This window comes from Coloeus monedula (assembly GCF_965178545.1).
Source record: "Coloeus monedula genome assembly, chromosome: 6".
Taxonomy (NCBI): domain Eukaryota; kingdom Metazoa; phylum Chordata; class Aves; order Passeriformes; family Corvidae; genus Coloeus; species Coloeus monedula.
In genome coordinates this window covers 3,958,182-3,981,722 of record NC_138786.1, presented here as the reverse complement: position 1 = coordinate 3,981,722, position 23,541 = coordinate 3,958,182, and the positions used below count along the sequence as shown (strand labels likewise).

The window sequence follows — 23,541 nt, the reverse complement described above, 5'->3', positions numbered from 1 at the left end:
CATTTCTCTCGGTGTCATATGTCTGACTGACCCAACAGATACAAAATTGTTTCCTTTTTACCAGTAATGGATTGTGCTCGAAATGTCAGACACAGGTTTGTTCAACCCCAACCAACAAACCATGTGAAACATAAGAGGTCATGTGGGCAGAGACTGGTGAGAAAGCCTGAAACAGCTGAAAAAGCTCCAGGAAGAAGCATGAAGACCTACTTGATATTTTTTTCTCCTGCAGTTTCTTGGCTGACCTGCCTGCTTACCCAACCTGAGCCCTTACCAAAGACAACTGTGTGTGAACAACGGGGTTTTCACACTGTACTCGTGGCTTTCCAGCCCAGAAATGCCCACTTGGTCTTTTGCTCTGGATTTATTACCCTCACCTGGGCCCCTCTCCCTCTGTGACAGCTCTCAGATAGAAGGCATGAAAAGAATAAAAAAGGATGAGAAAAACAGAAGAAATAAGTGTGCAGAACTCATGGCTTTCAAACTTAGCCTGGACCAAATATTTCTGACTGATTGAAATCTGATTGAAGAAGGGGTGCACTCCATTCTAAATTTGGAGAGGTATTCTTTCTTTTAATTACCTGACATGCATCTCTCTCACACACTAATTTACCCTGAAAAGAGTAATCAAATTAAATAGATATATGTTCTTAGCTGCACTAATTCCTATCATTCAGCCATAACCCCCTGTTTCAAAAAATTGCTTTCTTTTTCCCTTGATGATCTTCCAGTTGAATTAATGAATGAAACTGGTTCACAAACAAGGCAAATGAGTGGCAGAACTGCCACAAGTGAAACCATAGACTCATGGGGTCCAACCTTCCAGCACCACAAGCTACTGGCAGAGATCAGCCTCCTTGTCTAGCAGCACCCTTTTAGTATCACCTTCAGCTTCAGCTGGGCAACCTGGACAGACTGGTTTATTGTAAACACATGAAACAACCTAGGCACATCAGCGGTGCCCATGCAACAGCTATTGTTTCATCCTGACTGCTGTCACACGTACTGTTATTTGACAATTTTGACATGGCAGATGCAAAAAAATTGCCTTTTTTCTTTTCTGCTATTCCCCTTTAAAGTAATGGGAGTTACTGGAAGTAAAATCAGCTAATATCTAAACCGCAAAAATTGTATACTGGGTACTAAAGGTACTAGGGAGAAACAAGAAATCCAAAACTAAAGCTTTCTTTTAAGATGTAAGCACAAGTAATTTAAAGTCTGTTTCTGGTAAAGTATGGAAAAAAGTAGATCCATTACTTAATTGACAAAAAAACTTCTTGATTTGAGTACTATGAGCACTATAGCCAGACCTGATGGAAGGAACAGGAGAGGCTGAGTGAAATTTATCCATTTCCTTCGTTTCATGTTGCGGTTGGGACCATGAAAAGAACCCAGGAGCCTTGGTGCCCCGTACTGTCTTCAGTGCATCAGGCACTTTTCCTTCCATGGCATCAAGGTAAACAGAAGTTCTGGATTTGCCTGAAATGCTCCTGGCTAATTCAAAGGGGTACATTTCACTACCCAGGTCAGTCAGACCAGCACAGAGGCTCTGTTTCATTTGCCTTCAACTTCCCCCAGATTAAACCATCAGACCCACATCAATCACCGGGTGTAAAAGACATGGAGTAATTGGACTAGGAGGTTGTCAACAAAGTGAGGGCTTCTGTTCAGAAAACAGATGTCTTGGCTTTTCCTTGGTCTTGTTTATTCTTCATAAATACCAGAGCAAGACAGCAGAGTCACTATTATCTCGTAACAACGTTCTGTTAATCAGGCATGTCATTTGCTTGTATGGCCCAACCTTCTGCAGATCCCAGACATTCCCCTTCCACAAGAATTAACCACAAAAATACTGCAGTGTAGCTGCTTTATGACCATGGATAGGATCAATTTGTTTTGTGCTTTCAGACACTGATCTTGCAACAGCAAACATACAGACACTGTAGCAGGCTTCTTTACATAAATAAGGGATTTTTGACCACCACCTTTCCTTTTTCAGTGGCAGTTTGTCAAGATCTTTTCCCTAATTCCCAGCTTAGTAAAGAGACAGCATTGAACTAACAAACAGCACATCCTTCCCAAGTGGCTCTGAAAAGAAATGAACAGAGTGAAAGCCAGGTTAAAATAATAATTACACCAGGAACATATTATTGGTGGACTAAAAACAGGAAAGAAAAGGAAAAACAAAAAAAAGGGGGGAAAGAGAAAAAGAAAAAAAGGCAAAACAAAATCAGGAGTTAAAAGAAGTAACCAAAGAATTCAAGAAGTAAATATGAAGTTACACATTGCAGCCTGAACTCACATCATGGCAGAGAGGACCCGTGCAGAAACCAGAAACAAGGACCAGGAAGGGGATGAGGCAGGAGGAACCCCACTTTCCATGTGTGGACACACTTCCAGATGATCTACAAATTACAATATTACTGCCTAGAAGGCAAACTGTTCTTACGGTGCCATTTGCTTTAGCATAACCATAATCTGTGACGTCAGCTTGACTCTCCCCAGGTATCTGGATTCAGAGTTCTCATCTGGAATAGCCACTGTGAGCTTCCTCAACTCTGAGCTGAAGGGGAGGTGGCACCTCTCCTATCCCCACTGTCTGCTGGCAATCTTTATGTTTTAGCAGGAAGAACTGAACTCAGAGTGAAAACCTTGGTAGTCTGCAGTGGAGGCGGGTTCACTACAAAATCCTGACATCTTTAATCTTAGTGGATGCTTTAAAACTCAAATGAATCCAATCAGCAGCCCAGCTTTTCTGCAAATAATCAACTAACTCTGGCAAATATGGACGTGGAGGTTGCCTCTCACTCTTCATATGGCCACTGCTCTACTCTAACTGCATCCTGACATTCTTGCTGGACGTTTTATATTTTGCTTAATTAGGGCATGTGTTTTTCTTACTGGCAAAATGTCTACAGACTTCTCAATAAGAGCAGGATTTGGACTATTTTTTTGAAGCTTCTCACTACTGTGTCTTGTGAATTTTACACACTTCTGTCCTCAGAGGTCACATGATTCAAAACCAGTCTCAATATCTGTGTGCAAACATAATATCCTTTGCCAAACAGTCAAGCACTACAGATGTGTGGATAGTAAAGAAAAAAAAAATCAAAACCAAACCTTACATAACATTTTATACATGCAGTGGAGATGCACAGTATTTAGGAAAATTAAGGAAAAAATGAGATGTGATAGAAAAACATTTGTGTGACTGCACATGGGTGGGTGCACCTCCCCATATATTGTCCTCTATAAGGGAATGCTTCAAGTGTCATCTCCAAAAGTAAAATGGAGAGACTTGGTAGGAGGGGAAGCAACAAGAAAAGAGCTTTTTTCCTTTTTGAGCCCCTGCTTGGTGCCAGCACTGGTGTTAGACCCACTCAGTCTCCTCCCTCACCACACTGTGAAGTGCATGTGGCCAGCAGAACTGGGATCTCTCATTCCCATGTCTTACAGGATAACCAGGCTTTCACACAAACAGCACTTGCATTTGAGTGCATTTGTCTCTGCTATTTCTTTATCTCCCCACAGAGCTTTGCTGCAGTTCAACATTTATTCCACCTACACATGGTGCAATTTTATTTAGGCTTCATTTTTATTAAATATCCAAAGTTATAAAGGATGCCTTTGTTATAATTACTGAGAGCAACATCAAATACAAAAATGTAAGTGTAGCTAGACATCAGAACACAGCTTTTTCAGGATGGTGTCAGACTCCCCAGTGAACAAGTTTAGCTTTTGGTTTTGCACATCAGGGTTGGGGGGAAAATGGCTTGAGGAGCCCTATAGAGGTGCTTTTGCTTCCCTGACTTCTCACACAATATTCTTTCAAATGAATTTAAGGCTTTTCTTGTCCAAATCCCCGCAAAAGTAACCACACTGCAGTTTTTCTACTATTATGCAAATAGATTAATCAGCCAACGCTCCAGTGAGAATTAATTTATATTTGAATCAAATGAGGCCTTAGATTCTTTATAACCCAGCCCCCAGGCCAAGGCCTGGGCTAGGTAGCAACCTCATATTATTCATTTGACGAAATGTGAACTGACATAAATACCATGGCTAACTTTCAATCCGATTACCCCGTTACCTCACATCAATGCTCTCCCAGCCATCAGCCTCCAGCGTCCCTCCTTTCACCAGCACAGCCAACAACTGACAACTCCTCCCTGATAAACAAGCACCCACGCTGCCACCTCAGACCCCCACTCTTAACCCATCATTCCTGCTCAATGGCCCTTATTCAACAAGGTACTTTATTTTGTTTGTAGGAATCGGGGCACTAAACAACACAAAAATACTGTTTTGCTGGGGCTGTGATTCAAAGCTGCCCTTTCAGAGCTGCTGAGCACTTGGGGCACTAACAATAAACATCCAAAAAAATATGGGAGCATCATGTCCAGCCATACATAGATATTTATAACATGCATGCACACATTTAATTTAATACAGTCACTGACATCTGTTATCTTTCATTCTCTCCTTAACCCTTAAAAAAAAAATAAAATAAAACAATGTTTGGGGCTACTATGTCCAAAGGTCAATATAAAGTGAACCCACATTTTACACAGCACCCTTATACTAAACTCATGTTGACAACCACTAAATTCTTTCTATTGCCTTGCACAGGAACTTGTTTTTTTAAAAGGCTTTCCCCCCCCCCCCCCCTTTAAAACTGTAAGCATTTTAAAAGCTTGGCTAAACAATCCACCAGGTGTGAGAAAAGCCTTCTCTGTGCAAGCAGCTCTGTGTCAGAAAACCTACACTTTGTAATTAGATTAGCAGGCAAGGACTGAATAGCTCTGATCAAAACATCCCCCCTCTGCATATTGTTTATAGTGCATAACTGATAACTAAGCTTCTCTAGTCATGGTTAAAATCTACTTAAAAACAGGAGTCCTCTGCACTCTGCAATTTAAATGAAGAGGAAAAGAAAACAGAGTGCACATTCTTAAAAAGCTATATGTAATTACTTGGCTTTCTTGCTTAAACACGGCTTGATTGGAAAATATGTCATAAAACAAACCCTGTGATTTAACAGCAGCTCCTCATAAATTCATCACTTAAAACACAGCTAAGAAAGTTAGAGATGTAGTTTTTACCTTGAAAACATTCTTCATAGTGAACTCAGGAAGAGAAGGAAGACAAACCTCTTGGCCACATGGCCCCAGCACTGAGGGACATCCCAGATCCCTGTCAGGAGAGCCAAAAACTCCTCAGCCCACGAGGATGACTTGACTTGTCCATCTTTGTGGATTTTTTCCATGTGGCCAGACAATCTACTTGTGTACTGGAGACAGTTTCCCAAAGTAAAGAGCAAGTTTGAAATGTGCTGACTTCCTGGACACACTAAAAGTGGGGTGAAAAAGAGTTGCATCACGTTAGAGAGCACATCATCCCTACCTGTTCCTTCAAAGGAAAGGCCTACACTCACCTGGATATGATGCTAAATGGAAAATAAAGTGCTCCCTACACCTTTCACACAAAGCTTATATATTTTTCTTGGAAAGAGTGAGACTGTTTCCCAGCCCTGTTTCATCTGCCTGGAGTGCAAATATCCCAGTTTTGAATTTTGAACTCAGCCAGTCCAGTCTGACGTCAGTCCATTTTTGTACTGGGGGGCCTGGGACCAGATGCAAATCCTTGTATGTCTCAGTCTTTCCAAAGAGAGATCTCTAATTTCTGCTTCTTCCTGCTAAGGTCAGTGCACCTCATAAATCCCAACATAATTTCATCCTTCTTAAAACACTCCTTTTAAATATTAGGTCTGGTCAACCAGAACAGAGAGTAAAAAACTGCCTTCTCTTTGGTTAGAGGACACTGTGGAAATAGCAGAAGGTAACAAGAAGACATTCTCCGTTTTTCCTCTCACAAATCTGGGGACAGTTACCATATACACAGCAGTGGATGGAAACTTTTCTGTGCTGTCCAACCTGCTCTTACTTCTGCTATAAGTGCAGAAGCAGGGAAAAGGCCCAGGCATGAACTGTCCTGGCACAGAAGTCCAGCCTCATTGCTCGAACTGCCCTGAGAGAGAGGGTCACTGATCACAGTCAGCAGTGTAGTCCTGTCTCTACACATTCCCCCTGTTGGTTTAATTATCTGTGGGAGAAGGAAACATTCACCAAAAAAGGATATAAAATTTTTTTTATAGTACCATAAGGGAAAGTTAGGTAAAGATTGATAGGTGAGGGACTAAACTTCCATTTAAGACCTAAGACAGAACACTTTAAAAGACACTGGAGAAATACACCTTATCCTAGTACATCCGTGAATCAAGAGGCTGCAAATATAGCTTAAAGCTACATTAAATTCCTCTCTCCTGAGCTTTCTGGGTTTGACAAGTCACAGCCAGAGTATGGGTCCTCAAAAGGGCCTGTCCTGTGCCAGGACAACATGACTGTACCAAATTTCATCAAGTCAAACTTTAAATCGCTGAATCCCACCTGATGCCCCTAAAGACCTGTCTAGAGACATAAAATTTGATGCTCTCTGCCCTTTTATATTTTTAATGGAGAAGGAAAAACTGAGAGAAAAAAAAAGACAAGAAGTGTGACATGATGAGAGGGAAAAATGTGAATGTGACCACTAAAATATGTTTTTTGTAAAGCAGTCCTCATTGCTACAGGTGGGACAAGAAACCTGAGAAAAGCTGTTTCGTCTTATGAAGATCGTCTTCAAACATCCTGGCTGCCTCATTCTAAACTTCAGTTGTCTTTGATATTTCCCCCTGCAGCACCAAAACACTCCTGACAAGGTCCTGAAAGGAGACAAGTACATTCAAATTCTTCTAGGGCTTAACCCCACTGCATTGAAATTACCATGAGTTTTGCCCCTGACTTCAGCTCTGACAGAACAAGCAGCATTCTCAGGCCAAAGGCATGGGGAAAAGCTTTTCTACAACTCTCTTTACATGCTTGCACTCTCCTTAGTCCCAGAGATTTCCGTTTGCTTTCAGAAAGCTGAAGGCATAAATGGGCAACACACTTCACCGTCTATCTGTCCAATCTCATGGCTGCTGGAACACAAGTAGGGCATTTTTCTTCTGTTTGTCAGAAAGAAACACAATTCTCTGAGAAGGGATGTCCTTTCAGCGGGTTGGAGACGCTCCCAGGAGAAAGGCTTTGGCTATTTCAAGAAAGATTCTCAAGATCAAGGACCTCATCAGCTATTCCTGATAATGAAATGGAAGAGCCCTTCATCTCCGAACATCAGGAAGCTGCGCCGCTTGCAAACCAAACCCCAGAAGAGGGGTGGTCCTGTTCTAGTCTCCACGATAAGCCAAGTGTTTTCTGAGGAGAACAACTCTTTCTCACAAGTGGAGATCCAGTAGAAAATCTACTGGGTACGGTTACCTACCCCTGAGAATCCTGAAGAGATGTCCATGATGCCTAAGACTATGGAGCTGTTAATTCCTCAGGCATTATTGCTCCTTGGTTTTCTGTACCTGAAGCATCTCACTTGCTAAAAGCATCCCCAAGGGACAACAGAAACACAGCTATTTTCATTCATTTCACTCTCCATTTTACACAAAGTGACTGGGAGCACAGCACACGGACCATATGGACCAGTGCTTGCTCACTCATTTCTCAGTGGTTCTCTGAAGGCGAACCGTGAGGGGCAGTTTGTCATTCTTCTGTCAGAGCTCCAGAGATCACACTCCACATCAACATCTACAAGAATAGCTCAGTATTTCTGGAAACTAAGCATTCTATACCTATTAAAGAGGTCCACACATTTGGTCTCATCCTCTATGGATGCTGGACAGTTTACCAGCACCTTACAGACATGAACATAGCTGTGGTCAGGGCATGGTCTGTAACTGAAAGCTGCAAACCCATTGCCTTAATGGACAAGGTCACAAATGCAATACTTACAAGATAAAAACACTAAATGCCCAGGGAATCCAATAATCAAAACCACTTGGAATTAATGTTTTATTTTCTTAAGATATTCCCCCATTTGAATTGTGAGGCCATTCAAGTATCTCAACAAGGAAATTTTGCACTTCTGTTTGCTAAAGAACTGTTACACAGTATTTGAGTTTCTTTTCCTTCCTTATCACATGGCTTTGAGTCCCACCAAATGATGCACAGGTTAATCTCTGTCAGAGAACCTTTTCAGCACCTTCACAGAGGACTCAGAGAGAAAAACACTCTCCCCACAACAGCTGTTTTCCCCACTGAATCATGACATCTGAAGGTATTTTCACCTAGAAGGAGCAAAGTGAGCCTCCCAGCCTATCACCATCCTTCTGGATACCAGCACATAGCTCGGGGAAGACTTTCCATTGGGAAAAATGTTTCCACGTACCTGGGCTCTCATCAGCATCTCTCTTGTGAGTCTCCCTCCTAAACCTTCCCAGAGAGACTTAAGCCCAAAGGAAGTGCAGCATCAGCTGGCTGGCATGGAAGAATTCAAGGGATTGAGGGCTGATGCTCTAGCACTTTTAAGAAAAGGTGTACAAACTAGAGAAGGTCCTGGGTTTATCGTACAGATAGTTAAATAGTGACTCTGTACTTTTTCTGAGAGGCAGAGGTCCTTGTGTGATGTTCCAGCAGGAAGAGGGGTAGAAAGCAGCCATTAAATCCATTCTTGTGGCAAACATCAAGGGAGTGTGTGGGCTCAAGGACCCTCTATTCAAGGTGACAGCAAACTCTCAGATTTGCTAAAATCCACCCCAGGACACATTCATTCTCCTGCTGAATTGTGCTGAGAGTCCTGTCCTCCAAACAAAGTCATCCTTCCGGTCATAGCCTGGAGAATGAGGAACAGAACTGGGTCTTAATGAGTGGAAAAGTCAGGGGGTCTTCAAGTCCCAGCACTTAAAATTGACCACTGCAGAGAGATTTCAGTGGATCATTCAGCAGAGACATTTGCCACTGTCATAAGCAAAGGACCACAACTTCAATTTGCAGTGAGGAGGTAGAAGTACTCCTAAGAAATTATTTGAAAGACAAAAGGATTTTTAATTTTTCTGACCTACTTGAGCAACATGAGAGAAATACATTTTTGATAAAATAAATGGGAAAATTTCATGTTCTGTCATCCTCCACCTTTCATCTGCACAGTCTAATTTGGAAACCCTTGGGGCAGAGACCACAACTGAAACAATCAGGACCCTGCACACCAACATATGAAATCCAAACTGCCACTGTCCAATTCCCAGCAAGTTTCCACTGGGCCAAGTAATCATGAAATTGAGGCAGCAAATAAACCATCATATTGTATTTTGCAAATCCTAGCTCTCCAAAATATGCCAATCTTAGCTTGTGAAAGGAACTGTTTTTCAGGAGTTTGTGTGGTTGTTTATTAGACAGATCAGTGGAGAAGAAAGAAGAGGGATTTTTCAACCCCAGATTATTTTTTTGAAACAAAGGTGGAGGTTGGGGAAAGGATAAAAGGACGAAATGGACAAAAAATAATCAAATTTGGAAGAAAGGTTGCAAATTAAACTGGCTTGGACGGAGTTAGTAAAGCACAAGCAAGACATGGAGACTAAACTAAAGTTAATTACTTTTGACATGATCAGATCATCTGGTTGCATTTCAGGCTGCGTGCACTCTGGGCTGGCCAGCATGAATGGCGAGGGAAAAGAAAGTAACTCTCCCCTCGAGGTCCCTTTGCCAAGTCTGGGCTGTGAGCTCTGTCCGAGATCCCTCTTTCTTTGCGCAGAGAGAGAGAGGGGGAGAGGAGAGAGAAACACAGTTAACCACCTGTCAGGGCTGAGGACACAATAAGGCAGCCCCCAAAAGAGCTTTTCATGCATGCGTAATATATTTGTTCAGCTATTCACTTAATGAAGCTGATAAATGTGATGCAAAACAATAGTCAAGTTAATCTATTTAGTAAAATGTTTTGAGACTCTCAGGCGATGTTAAGGAGGGTAGTGTGCTCGGGGACATTTTCATTTCAATACGCTCATCTCTTCCCTCTTAGGGGGGTTTCAAGCAACCTATGTGAATATAATTTCTTATAAATGTGTCTTTAATGGGTTTAATTCACCCTTGCCAGCTGTTTTTTTAGCTATTTTGTAAGAGCAAAACAAACGTGCCAGGCTTGGAAAGCTAGTTAAAATTAGTTTCGGTCACTGGGGCCAAGCTATATTTCCTGCAAACCATCTGCTTGATTGGCACAATAGAAGGATTTTCAAGAAAAGGGGGGATCTAGAAGAGCTTTGAACGAACCAACAGTTACTGTTCCTTGTGCTTGAATTCTAAAGGTGAAGACTTAGGTGTCTTAATACAGCCTCGCCCCCGCAGCCTCCATTCAAGCTGCCGGCGTGGTCGATGAGCATCGTTAGGGGGCTGGGACACAGCAGGGATGGAGCATCCCTCTCCCGCCGGCCCCTCTCCGGCGGAAAAAAAAAAAAAAAAAAAAAAAGAAAAGAAAAAGGGAAAAAAAGTGGGGGGAAAAATAAGAAAACAACCTAAAAGGCGCACACACACCTTTGCACCGCAGCTTTGGGGAGGAAGAAGCGGGGACACTGCGGGGCCGGGCAGCGGGGGGGTGGGGAGCGGGAGTGGGCTGGTCCCTTGTGGAGCGGCTCCCAGGTCGGGGAGGGAGGGACGAGAAGTTCGGCTTCCACCTGGCTGCGGGAAGCGGCCCGGCAGGGCAGGGGCTGTCCCCGGAGGGTGTCCCGCGTGGGGCCGCGCCGTGGCGGTGATTGAGACGTCCGTCTCCCGCGGCCGGGGATGCGGGAGAGGGACGGGGCTCCGAGCGCCGATCCGAGCCGCCGGGGGGGCGCCGGCCCGGCCCTGCCCAGCCCTTTGGTCTCCGGATTTGAAGTGCTGGCTCTCCCAATTTCATGCGGATTACCAGCCTCGGACCGGGACACACGCAGCTTCAACCCCCCACCTCCCCCTCCCCACCCCTCACCCGCCGGCAGTTTTGGGTTTGGGCTCTTTTTCCCTTTTTTTGTTTTTCCTTCTTCTTCTTCTTTTTCTTTTTACGTGACAAAGAAAGTGAGTGACTTTTAAGAAATAAATTTTAAGATAACGACATTAAAGTGAATGGCAGGAAGCACAAAACTGCCTGAGCATAGGTCAAACGGCATTAGTCACAGGTTTTATCCTGAGACATTAGAATTCCCTTTCTCTTAAATGATCACTGCCTTTGAAAAGAAACTTCCAAAGGAGATCACTTAAAATAAGATCCTTTCGTCTGATTTCTTGGTTTCTTATGGTCTATCTTCCCTTTCAATAGATGTCTAGTCCCTTTTGCCGTGGTGCTTAAGGAATTCTTTATGAGTGTGCTCAGACGCATCACAAGGAACCGGGTCCACGCGTGCCCCAGCATGCGTTTGACCCAACCTTCCAGAAAATGTCAGCCCCTCTTTTTTAAAACCAGAGAAATTAGCAGCAGTTGGTCTATAGTGAGACAAAATGCCCCCAATGTATAAGTAAAGAAAGGAGTAAATCATCTCAAAGGAAACCTATAATGACTGTAAAAAACTAAGTGTTCTCGGAACAGCCCGGGCGGAGCTCAGCTGGGAAACGCCGGGATCTGGGGGCGGCTGCGGGAGGGGCAGGGAGCAGGGGACAGAGATGAGACCAGGGGCTGGCGGGGCGCCAGGTAATTATTTTATTGGGAAAGCCCCATTTACTCTTTCCATTCACTGCCGTCCCGCTCGCTTGCTAAATAACACCCTGAGAGCAGCGCTGCGCACAAACGGGGCTTAAGGTAACCCCGGAGCGCCCGGGGTGGGGGCGAGCGGAGAGCTGAGCCCGGAGCAGGGCGGGGCAGCCCCCGCTCCCCCCGGGCACCCCCGGCACGGCGGAGCCTGAACGGGGGCGGGGGGCAGGTGGCGGGGACCCGTCCGCACCCCCGAGCCCGCTGCGCTCTGCCTACGCCTTCCTTCCCCTTTTTCTTTACCTGCTAAGCATCAAGACCAGCAAAACTGGGGAGCGGGGGGAAACTGTGGCGAGGTTTTATTTCAAAGTGATGCTTTCAGACGGCGGACCTTCCAAGTCAGCCGTCTGCAGGTGCTCATCTGCTGGGGGCCGGCGAACAGCACCGGGAAAGCTTGTCAGGATCATACAATTTCCAGGGCTGATTCCGTCCTCTCTAATAAATAACTTTTTGATTTGAATCAAGGGAGAGGTTTAACAGACTTTCTTTCTTCCCTAATGTGATATAAATCGCAGATGCACTTTTATTGAATGGTTAAAGCATCGACATGGAGATAATCAACACAAAACGTCCGGACAAAAACCATCGAGAGAAATAAAGCTGGTTAATAAGATTTTTGAGAAAGCTTTGTGTTAAAAAGTAAAAAGGGAAAACAGCTGAAGGTGACAGTTAGTTCATGGTTAATAGGATAAAGGCTGCATGGTTGAGCTGCACACTTCTGCTTGCAAAGGTTCAGACACACCAAAGGACTGAATGGGGTGCTTTTAAAACATAGGACATTTAACACATCTGTTATAGTCTTTAACAGAGAAATCAGGTGAAACACTCTCAATAGTCGCTTTCATCACCCACCTCCAAAGGAAACTAACCCCACTTGCGCCTATTTCCATACTTGCCACCACAAACAAAACCTCTCTGCCAGAAGAATCCCTATTTACTACTTTCCCGTTAGACGATGCCATTTGTCCCTCGCATCAAAGTTAGGGGACTCCGGGCTCTGTCGCACTGACTAATACACCTTCCGAAATCCTGCACACGCCCGCAGATAAAGAGCGAGATCAGGTGAATTTGGCTGCTTCGAGTCACTGACACCGACAAAGCCGAGAGTAGGTCAGACAACTTCAGCCAAAGGGATCCAAACGCTACAGAGTTGTCTTCGTTTTCACAGCTGGAGAGTAGCGTCTCCCAGTATTTTTAACGTAGATAAGCTACAGAGGAGCAAGAGACTGAGAACTCAAAGGGATTGCTCTGGTCCCACAAAGCTGCGCAGATCTCTTTTGTGTGCAATACTCAGATTTTGTGGGAGCAGAGCTCTTCCCGGCCACATCAAGGCTCACATTTAGGTCTGGGCAAACCTCTCGCTTGAACACAAGTACACGAGACTTTTACGAAGCTCGGATCTTGAAAGGAGAAGTTGACACCGCAAATATGCCTTATTCCGGACCTTCGATGTGCAGAGAGAAAACCAACCCCATCTACGCGCACTAATTCTGCCTCATACTAATAGCAGGAGCAGAATATGCTCAAACCACGGCGGGATCCACTCTCCAAATGTGTTTTTCCCTCAACAGAGCTTGGTTCAACGTTTTCTAATTTGTATTTTCAAATCCACAAACCCCGTGCTTTTCTGAGAGCCCGCAGATAAGTTTCTATGAATATTTATTGATTTATTTCCTAAACTCAGCAGGGGAGCGGCAAATAAATTTAGTGCTTTCTTTAAATAATTCCCTTTCTACGAGGCAAGATGTCATTCGAAACTTTTAAATAGGCATTTAATTAGCCTGTGTGTGTTGCCTCTGAACAAAACCCCGCTGGGAGCCTTTGGAGTGCTGTATTCCAAAGAGGCGGTCAATATGCAAAATTGATGACTACACTTTCTTTGTGGCGGGGCCATTGTGCCCCGGTTGCTTATGAAGTCTAATCCAATCATAAATTGCAGCCCCGGACCAATGGAGAAGCCGGGAGCTCGCCCTGAATGAAGCTCAAGTGGAGAACTTTGTTGAACCCCATTGTTGGGGCTGTCACTTTTGAAAGAGCCTCAGCGGGGCTGACCACTATAAAACCCATGGTCCAGGAGGAAGGAGCAGAGAGAACTCCGCCAGACTCGCTGGCTGGATCTTTACCAACCCAGGTTTGCAAAGCAGAAAACAAAAGCAAACAAACAAACAAGCAGGCGAGCGGCCCCAGCCCGGCTCCGCGGACGGCCCCTGCGATGATGTTCCCCAGCCTCATCGCCCCGCCAGCCGTCTACCCCAGCCTCCTCCGGCCGACCCCCACCCTCACCTTGCCTCAGTCGCTACAGTCGGCTTTTTCCAGCCATTCCAGCTTCCTGGTGGAAGATTTGATCCGGATCAGCAGGCCCACCAGTTACCTGCCCAGGACTGCCCCCCCGCCCAGCATGTCCCCCCCAACCTCGGCCGCCAGGACGGACTCGGGAACGCCGGAGCTCCCCAGCTCCACCACCGCCGGCTCCAGGAGGATCTGTTCGCCACAGACTTCCAGCAGCGACTCCACTTTCCTGAAGTTTGGAGTCAACGCCATCCTCTCCTCCACGCCCCGAGCCGGTAAGCGGGGGACACCGTGTCCGAGCTCGCCGCCGGCCGCGGCTCCGGGCGCGGGGGACACACCGCCCGCAGGAGAGGGGTGCCGGGCGAGGGTCAGCGCAGGGAGCCGGCTTAGGAAAGGGAGGGAGGACCCTGTCCCGAGCCGCAGAGCCCTCCGGCATCGCTCGGATTTCGGGGGCGAGGGGCAGCGCTGCCCGCGGCAGGTCCCTCTCCGCCGCCGGACGGAAGGGAGGAGCAGGCGGAGGGAGGGGTCCCAGAGACGAGGGGTCCCCCGGCCGTGTCTTCTGGCTGACCCTGTCCTCACGGGTGCCGCTTTGCTGGCAAAACCAGCAAAAGTGCCACTTTTCCTCGGCTGTTCCGGGTTCAGTCTGGCTCTTTTACTTTTTCTAAAAGTACCACAGCGTTGGTCTCCAGACCAAGCGACAGAACCCAGCCTTGCCGTCGGTCGAGTCCAACCGGTGGTTACCCTCCGTTTAATTTGATTTTATTTATTTACTAGAAACCTCCCCTGCGTTGCTTCAGAGCGTCCCGCCAAAGACTTTCTCCTTTCCGTACTTTGAAGGATCCTTCCAGCCCTTTCTCAGATCTTCCTATTTCCCAGGTAGGTGTTTCAAAGTGTCCCTCTGCCGGCACTGCCCGCTGATATCTGCCGGCCCTCCGTTCCCCCCGGCGGGGTTATGCCGCAGTTCAGAGGTTGGAGGGAGTACAACATTCAAGCATCAGTCGCGCCAATTTGCTGCCCGATTTAGCACAGGCAGTGACTGCCTGACATTCCCTGCCCGCTCCTCCCGCTGATCCGCAAATTAGCCGGGATTGTCACGGTCCCGAGGCGAGGCGGGTCCCCCACCTCCCTCCCTCCCTCCCTCCCTCCCTCCCGGCCGGCCGGCGCTGCTGTTTCAGCACCACGAGGAGCGGTCAGCTCCTGCCGCCGCCGGAGGGAAGGATGGGGAGAGGGAGAGAAGAGCGAGGGAGCCTCTGGGGGTCCCCCAGACCTTCCCGCTACGGGCGGGTCCAGCGCGCTGCGGCAGCGGCGGGACTGCTCTGCTGCACCCTCGCCTCCAGCCCCTCCGCCGAGCACTAACCCTTCCCTCCTCCACCTTCCCGGTTACACCGTCAAACACCGCCGTAAAGGCGAGAAAGCAGGCCACGGAGGTGTGATTCTTACAGCACTAAGTATTATAGTGTTGAGAGAACAATAACAACAACAACAACAAAAACAAAAAAATCCACCAAACAACCAAACCCGAAATCTAATTACACAAACAAGCTATTAATTTAAAAAGAAAACAGGGAAAGGGAGAGAGAAAAAAAAAATAACCCAAGCTCTTCTATTCATCCTCTGGATAATGGAATTTGCTTCCTTTCTCCAGCATGTGAATAGCCTAACAAAAACAACTTGAGCTTTATAAATAGCTTTTCATGTCCATTTAATGAAAATGATTTGGGGAAAGAGACGATTGTGCCATCAGTATTCTCCCGAGGAGCCTGGCATGCCGTTGTGTTTAGTTTGAAAGTGTAAATCTCTTTTGTTCCAATAATATATGGCGTTAGCTGCTTGTCCTCAGTCTTTTTCTGTTAGTTCATTACTACACAATTACCATTCACGCTTCATTAGCATCTCTGTCTCTCTTGGGGAGATTCCCCCCTCCTTTTTTTTTAAGGCGAAACTCTGCCCTTTTTTATCATACTAATGCCATTGGGAACCAGGCAGTGTGCTAATTAGCTGTTACTTTTCATGTCTTCGAATTGAATTCTCCAACTTTGGGGGGGGGGGGGGGAGGGGGGGGAGGGAGAGAGAAGAGATTATTATAAAAAGATGAATACTGATTGATCAAAACTGCATCTGAAGAGGAGCGGTTTTGTTCGGAATCAGAAAAGTCCTCATTTTCATCTCGAGCATAATAAAGCATCTGAAATGATAAAAGCATCTGAAAAAAATCAAATGCTTCTGAGTGGGAGGGAGAGCTTTTTTATTATACCTCTATCTTAGCTGGTACGCCTCGCTTTGCCTTTTCAGGCCGGAGACCTTTGAATCTCCCAACAAAACCGGCCACCATTGACCCATTTTCCACATTTCAGTTGATAGATCTAATCCCGGCGATCGCTGCCTGAAAGGGGGCGGCTGGTTAAGCCTAAAGCTCCTTTTCACCGCCCCAGGTTGATGAGCGCCCGCCCGGAGGGCAGGGAGGGATGGTGGGGGCCGGTCCCGCTCTGCTCAGTGCCGTGTGTCCCTCCCACAGCTGCCTCCGCCGTGGTCCCCATCCCTGGCACCTTCTCCTGGCCGCTGGCTGCCCGGGGCAAGCCCCGCCGGGGGATGCTGCGCCGCGCCGTCTTCTCCGACGTGCAGCGCAAGGCGCTGGAGAAGATGTTCCAGAAGCAGAAGTACATCAGCAAACCCGACAGGAAGAAGCTGGCAGCCAAGCTGGGCCTCAAGGACTCACAGGTGAGAGAGTCACCAGGTCGGGGTGTGTGGGGAGCCAAGATTCCCCCACTCCCGGGGGAAGCTTGAGAGGAGGGGGGAGAAGGGGATGGTAGCAGGGAGAACATCCAAAGCAAGTTACAGACAATCAACAGAGCCAAAAATGGCACGATTCCCAGCTGGGTGAATAGGACCACAGCCTTATTGCCCCTGAGCTCTCTCCTAGGGCCCTCCAAAGATCAGATTCTGTGGTTCCTGCTAGCTTTAGTATGGGCATGTGCAGGGTTTTGAGAGTGCAGCCAAAACACCTTTTCTGGTCCCTGCTTTACTGAACCATTTGCCTTCTTTGTTGCTTTGTCCCGTAGGTGAAGATCTGGTTCCAGAACAGGAGGATGAAATGGAGGAACTCCAAAGAAAGAGAGCTCCTCTCTTCTGGTGGCTGCAGAGAACAGACCCTCCCCACCAAGTTCAACCCTCACCCAGACCTCAGTGACGTAGGCAAGAAATGCTCAGGAGAGGAAGAGGAGGAGGAGGAAGTTCGCCCCGTGTGCCCACCCAGCCCCCGGCATCCCTTAACCTACCACCCATCCCCGGAACATCTACACCTGAGGGACAGACTGGACTCCCAGATGTCTCCTTCTCCATCCCATTCTAGCAGCCCCAGCAAACCTTCAGACTTCTCAGACTCAGAGGAAGAGGATGATGAAGGGGAAGAAGAAGAGGAGGAGATAACAGTCTCTTAGATCCCTTGCCTGCCCCTACCATCACATGGGGACACTGCAAAGATGTAAATAAACCAGAGTGCTATAAATTGAAGAGGTGCTGTCCCACCCCAATGTCCACATGCTTCTTCAGTACAGGTTCTTTATCACAATAGCTGCAAGACTTCCTTCTCCCTGGTATTCCTCATTTGTTGCCCTGTGTGGAGGTTTTCATGTTCCTAATACCTGCCAAACTTTTCATAACTCTCTCTGCTTAGCAAGCAATATTTGCTCAATTAGATACCTTCTCCCAAAAAACAGACAGGCAGCTCCTGGCTCTACAGCAGGGAGGAAAGGGAAATTCCCCTGTAGGAAAGGAAACTTCTTCCCCCAGAAAAAAACCCATCAAAAATACACTATAGATGGTGTGACCATTTTTATTACTTTTCGAGTGAATTTCCAGCTACCTATATTACTTCAGCTCCTACTGAAGACTTGTCTGATCTAGCAATCCTTTCCTCCAAAATAAATAACCTTGAGGGACACAGACCAAGCACTGCCTCCCTCCTCACCCCAAAGAGAACCATGCTTGTGCGACAGATCCATTGATACCCCTGGAATGACTTTGAAGGTATCATGCAAGCATGCCCTGTGTAATGGAGATCCTATACATTTATGATTTTCATTTTAATTTATTAATCAATATTGTGTTCAAAGCACTGTCTGACCCACCTTCTTGCCCACAGGTTTGTGCTTATTTTCCACTTTGCTTCTGCTATCCGTGGTGTGGACAGAGGAAAGTGGATACACCTCTTTGATTTTTAACTGAACTTTGCTGTCTTTGCACAGCTTATATGAACTGTACACTATTTTGTACACTTACTCTGTATGGGTGTTTTATACCAAGGTTATTGTCAATGAATATAACAATGGCTCAACAATGCTTCTCTCTTTTTTTTTTTAATTAAATGACAGCTAAACTACAGGCAAATGCAGCTGTTTAATTGTGTAACTTATAAAGAAACACTTTTATTTTGTATTTTACTGTGTACAGACTTTAAATATGTATATATATTAAAGTGGATGATTGTCAAATTAAAAAAAAAAAGGTAGATTTCCAAATTTGATCATTCAGTAATACTTGGTTCTGGTTAACAGGTTGTTGTAGTGATGCCTTTTCTTGGTCTTAAAATCAAGAGTCAAACACAATTAGAAGGGAGAAAGGGATTTCACCTCGGTATTTATTTTAAGGATCCTTAGGTGCACATGTCCGGGTGGAATGCACCAAAATGCACCCCACAAAATGCCCACCCCAAAAGATTGGGTATAACATTATAGGTCTTACTAATTAGCATATCTATCAAAGATTGCCCAATGAGAGGCTCGAGTGAACCTCCTTCCCCAAGGAACCTTCCCCTGGATGGTTCTATCTTGGTTTACAGAATATGTTCTGGAGAGGACCTTGGGGTCTGGGGCACACTGATCCCTAACGACGAAGCTTCTAAAATGTTGAGTCTCTCAGCTTGACAAACAAGTCCAAGAATGTAGGCAAAGAGCACTAAGAATACAGAAGTTGTAAAAAGGTATAACAGGAGTATAAAAGAAAAGGCAAAAAATCATCGTGGCATCAGTAGCTTGTGTCTGGAAGAGGAAACTACCTTTTATCAACAGTATAGTGATCCAAAAAGAATTTATCAGCTTCAAATTATGTAACTTTACAAGAATATCTACCTGCCTTTTAACTAGGGAGCAACTGACCACACATCACTGACTAAGATGCTACAGTTTGTAGACTGGGAGCAGGTAATTAGACCATTCTTACAGGGTAGAGAAGCAGAATGAAAGAGATACATTTAACTCTTCAGCCCCAAGCCCAGTCGAGGAGCTACAGCACCAGGCAAATCCATAACCACCCACCTGCTTTTTGGTTCTACCTTTCTGCTGCACTCTACAGAAATGTCAGTGGGTTTTGCCTTGCATACAGGTAGCAGAGCTCTTCTTAAACAGAGATTTCATTACAAAACTACGTTTATTTTCTACTGCCTAGTTTCTAATGCCCACCATTCACAACACACCAAAACAAAAGAAACAAATGCAGCAGATATCCCCTGGACCCAACTCTCCCTCTACGCTCCACTGCCACAGCCACAAGGGAAGGTATGAAAGGAAGAAGTGAGTGATTCCATTTGGAAGGGACCTAAAAAAATCTAGTCCAACTTCAGGGCTGGCCAAAAATTAAAGGTGTTATTAAAGGGTGTTGTCCAAAAGCCTCCTGAACGCTGCCAGCCACAGGGCATGACTAGAAAGGCTGTTCCAGGTCTTTAACCTGCTTCCAGTTAGGTAATAGGCCACAGCTAAGCTGGGACTCATTGTCACATTTCTCATCTTCTACCTCTCTAAGCCATTAGCAATTGATAACATACACCTGAGATAGGTGGAATGGAAAACGAGATGGAAAAGGCACGAACAGTATTTATCCCACAAAATACAGTGAAACAGCAAAAGTGTTTGTTGTGTTGTTGTTTTGTAAAAGCCATGCACAAAAGAAAAGCAGAACAAGGAATTCACTCGCTGCTTCCCATGGGCAGGCAGGTGTTCAGCCATCCCAGGAGAGCAGGGCCCCATCACAGCCAATGGTTGCTTGGGAAGACAAATGCCATCACTCCAAACATCCCCCCCCTTCTTCCTTCTTCCCCTCACTTTATATCCTGAGCCTGATGTCACATGGCCATCTTCTTACACCCTCTGCTCTTTACATCTTCTCTGCACTAGAAATGCTATCAAAAAAAACTATTTAAGACTGCTTCTTCCGGCATGAAGGCTATTACATCTTATACTGCTAGACAAATAGCCTTACTAAAGGAAAAGTAACATGAAATTGCCACAACAGAGAAAAATCCTTACCCAAAAATGTGACACTTACTGATCTTACTCTTTTTTCTTTTCCCATTTCAGAGTCTTTCTTTTTGATAGCACCAAGAACAGTGTGCGACTACTAAGCACAAACATTTGAGATTCAGGGATACCTTAATATGAAATTAAAGAGCTCGTTTTTATTTACCAACAGCTGCCAGACTGCATCTGTGGCAGCAGGAAGGGGATCTTCTTCTCCAACACTTCCCTTTTACACTCCACATGAAGAATCCAGAGTTCACAGCTACCATGGGATGGCTCATGTGGCACAGCTGTCCCAAGGGAAGCACTGCAGAAGTAGCCACCCTTTCTGAGGTCTAATGTCAAAGGCATAAACTTATTCTCTTACCTCAAATGTGGAGAGATTCTAGTCACATTAGGAGGCCCTAGAGGCAGCTGGGTTTGTCCTGGTGTGCACGGCATTGGGAGTTCAGCTTGGGTGTATTTCTGAGAGCAAAATGTTCCATAATTTGCTGTTAACACCCAGAGTGTCAGAGGCCACCTCCCCCTATCCCCTGAAACAAGCTCAGCCCTCTCTTCCTGTCTCTCTCATTACTTTTAATGCAGCTCTCTGTATACTTTGGGAAAGGAGGAAAGGTGGTAAGAAGCCTTCACAGAGATGGAATAATTTCCATAATGATTAGCAGCATCCAGAGTTTTGGAGGCTTTGGTAATCCCATGTGTAATACCCATAACAACCTCTGTTTCATGATATCAAAGAGCTCTTTTTAAAGAGTCAGCAGCCCAGAGTGTGTGTCTTTTCTTCCTTCTCAGAGGGAAATCTCTGAGACTGGGAAATGGGTAAGGCAGAGAGGTAGATTTAACTTTGGTGACTGAGAGCTCAGGGCAGCAAATTCTCAACTATTTTATCCCTTAAGAAACCAGCTGGTTCAACATCTGTGCCTCCCAGCGTGGGAGAGTGACTTTTGGACAGGGGGAGAAAAGGAAATAAATCACTTTCTCAGGGAGTCTGTGCTGTTGCTGCCTGCAGAGCTGTTGGTGACAGACCTGGAGTGTGTCCCTCTGGTCCCACTGCCTGGTCAAATGGCTTCTCAAGCAGTGCCCTGCACAAATGGGGCAGCTGGATGTGTTCTCACCCAGCCACAGCCAGGCAGACAGGGCTCCTGCACAGACATTTACTGGGAGCAGGTTGAGAAATAATAAAATAAAATAAAATAAAATAAAATAAAATAAAATAAAATAAAATAAAATAAAATAAAATAAAATAAAACAAAATAACCCTTTTGAAGAACACCTGTCCTCCAGGAAAGTTTGAACATTACAATAACCTTTAAGAGGTTAAGTAGAGCACGTGATGCAAGGCCACAGTTTCCAGAAGCAACCAGTGAAGGCTGAGGGTGATGACAGGAGATTAAACGCCAACCAGTTCTAAACCCCCATCCTACAGGAAACTAGATTGGTTTGAAGAGACCCAAGGTCAGACCTAGAAAACACTGATGGCATTTCAAAGTCTTTGCCTGGGAAGTTCAAGGTAGAGTTTGACACAAGAGCTGTGGGCTCTGTTACTGTGAGGAGCAAGAAGGCAGAGTCTCACTCCTGGGTGTGTTCTCTCTCCAGGCCCAGCCATGTGCCAGTGTGTGTGCATGGGCTGGGAGGAGAAGTGATCAGACTGAAGAGCAGGAAATGGGATCTGTTCCCTTGATTTGCTTTTCTAGCACCTGGAACTGCCACACTGCTGTGTCTGAAGAGCACATTGCAGAAATGCTCAGCAAGGATGGGAAAGATCACCCCTTCTGCTGTCCCCTGTCATCAAGTGATCTTAATTGGACATCTTTAGGGCTCTTGTATTTTTGAACCAAGAGTGAACCTGATATAAATAAATAAAGTCCTTCAAGCTCCAAAAACCACATCAACACCACTTTCCCAATCCACATGACAGGGATTTAACACCAGGGAAGCCCAGCAGAGTAAGGCCTCACAGGAGTGCCTTTACTGGACATACACAAGTGCCAGGTGTGCTGCTTTTACGTAATTTTCCCTCCCATATAACCAGCAAAGGGCTAAAATATTTCATTAAATCATACAGCAGCATGGGTTGGAAGACATCTGGAAAGATCCTCTGGTCCAGCCTTTTGTGGGAAAGGGAATCTAGGTGAGAACTGTTACCCTGATCAACTGTATTGTGAAAAACCTCCATCAATGGGGGCTTCATCACATCTCTGAGGAGATTGTTCCACAGAATGATTGTTCTTTCTGTAAAAAACATCTTTGTGATATCGAGATAAAACCTCTCCTGGTGCAACTTGTACCCATTGCTTCCTGTCTCCTCCATGTGGCTCTTTGGGAAAAGAGAACATCCATCCTTTGTGGCTGCCCTTTAAGTACTGAAGTCCTGCAATGAGATCCTCCACAAGTCTTCTTCAGGAGAAGACCTAATTGCTTCCATTTTTCTTCACAGGGCAGGTTCTCACACCCCTCCTAGGTTTAGCCAAGCTTAGCCTTCCTAAATGCAACTTTGCATGGCCCAGCAAGGTTCTTGTAGTCCTTGATGGGTATTTGGCCACCTTCCCATGGTCAGTATTTATCTTTTTTTTTATGTTTAAGCACATCCCAAAGCTGACTGTTAAGCCGGGGTGGTCTCTTGCTCTGCTTTCTCCCTCTCCCTTTGTAGGGGTTGGACTGCTCCTGAGTAACTCCCAGCCCTTATAAGCTGCTTGTGCTCTCCATGGATGCTTCCCACAGACCCTCACAGCTGGGCTCTGAGCATATGGAAGTTTCAGGAATGCCACCCCTTCGGAAATCCAGAGGTTTTGTCCTATTAGTTGTCTTCAGTGGGCTTAGGAGGATCTGAAACTTCACAATGTTGTCATCACTATATCCAAGGCCACCACTGATAGTTACGCAGTAAAGTAAATATTATCAGGTTGTGAGCGCTAAATCCAGGCAGCAATGTGCTGTTCTGGGCCACCATGTCCAGCATCTGCAGCAGGAAGTGTTTCTCAGTGCTTTCCAGGATCCATGTGGATGATTTGGGCACTGCTGTGCAGAAATAGACTGTTTAACAGTCAGAACTGATTTGGGGCTGGAGGGAGTGTCTGGCAGAAAGTGCGAAGCTGAAAATTGTGCAATAACATTGTCAGAAATCCTGCTGTGCATGAGGTTCAGTGGCTCACACAGACCTGATCTTAGGAGGTTGTTCCTTCCTACCGGGCTTAGGTTTTCTGTCCTAACTCCTCTTCCGCACTGGGTGGTGCTGGTTCATCACAATCCCAGTAAAGAGGCACTCAGACCTGCTGAGGTATCAAATGCTGTTTGTTAGAGCTAGATGGGAACAGCAGAGACAATCTTCTGT

At 45.8% G+C, this 23,541-nt stretch overlaps 1 protein-coding gene across 1 annotated transcript; it reads left to right on the top strand.

Moving 5' to 3' along the window:
• Window positions 1–13,843: 13,843 nt before the first annotated feature.
• On the top strand, window positions 13,844–17,357 carry DBX1 (developing brain homeobox 1; the record flags this gene model as incomplete). The annotated part of the gene is made up of 4 exons (XM_082284561.1): window positions 13,844–14,195; window positions 14,695–14,796; window positions 16,436–16,638; window positions 16,980–17,357. The coding sequence occupies 4 exons, from the start codon at window positions 13,844–13,846 to the stop codon at window positions 17,355–17,357; spliced, it is 1,035 nt and encodes a 344-aa protein (XP_082140687.1).
• Between the last annotated feature and the right edge of the window lie 6,184 nt (window positions 17,358–23,541).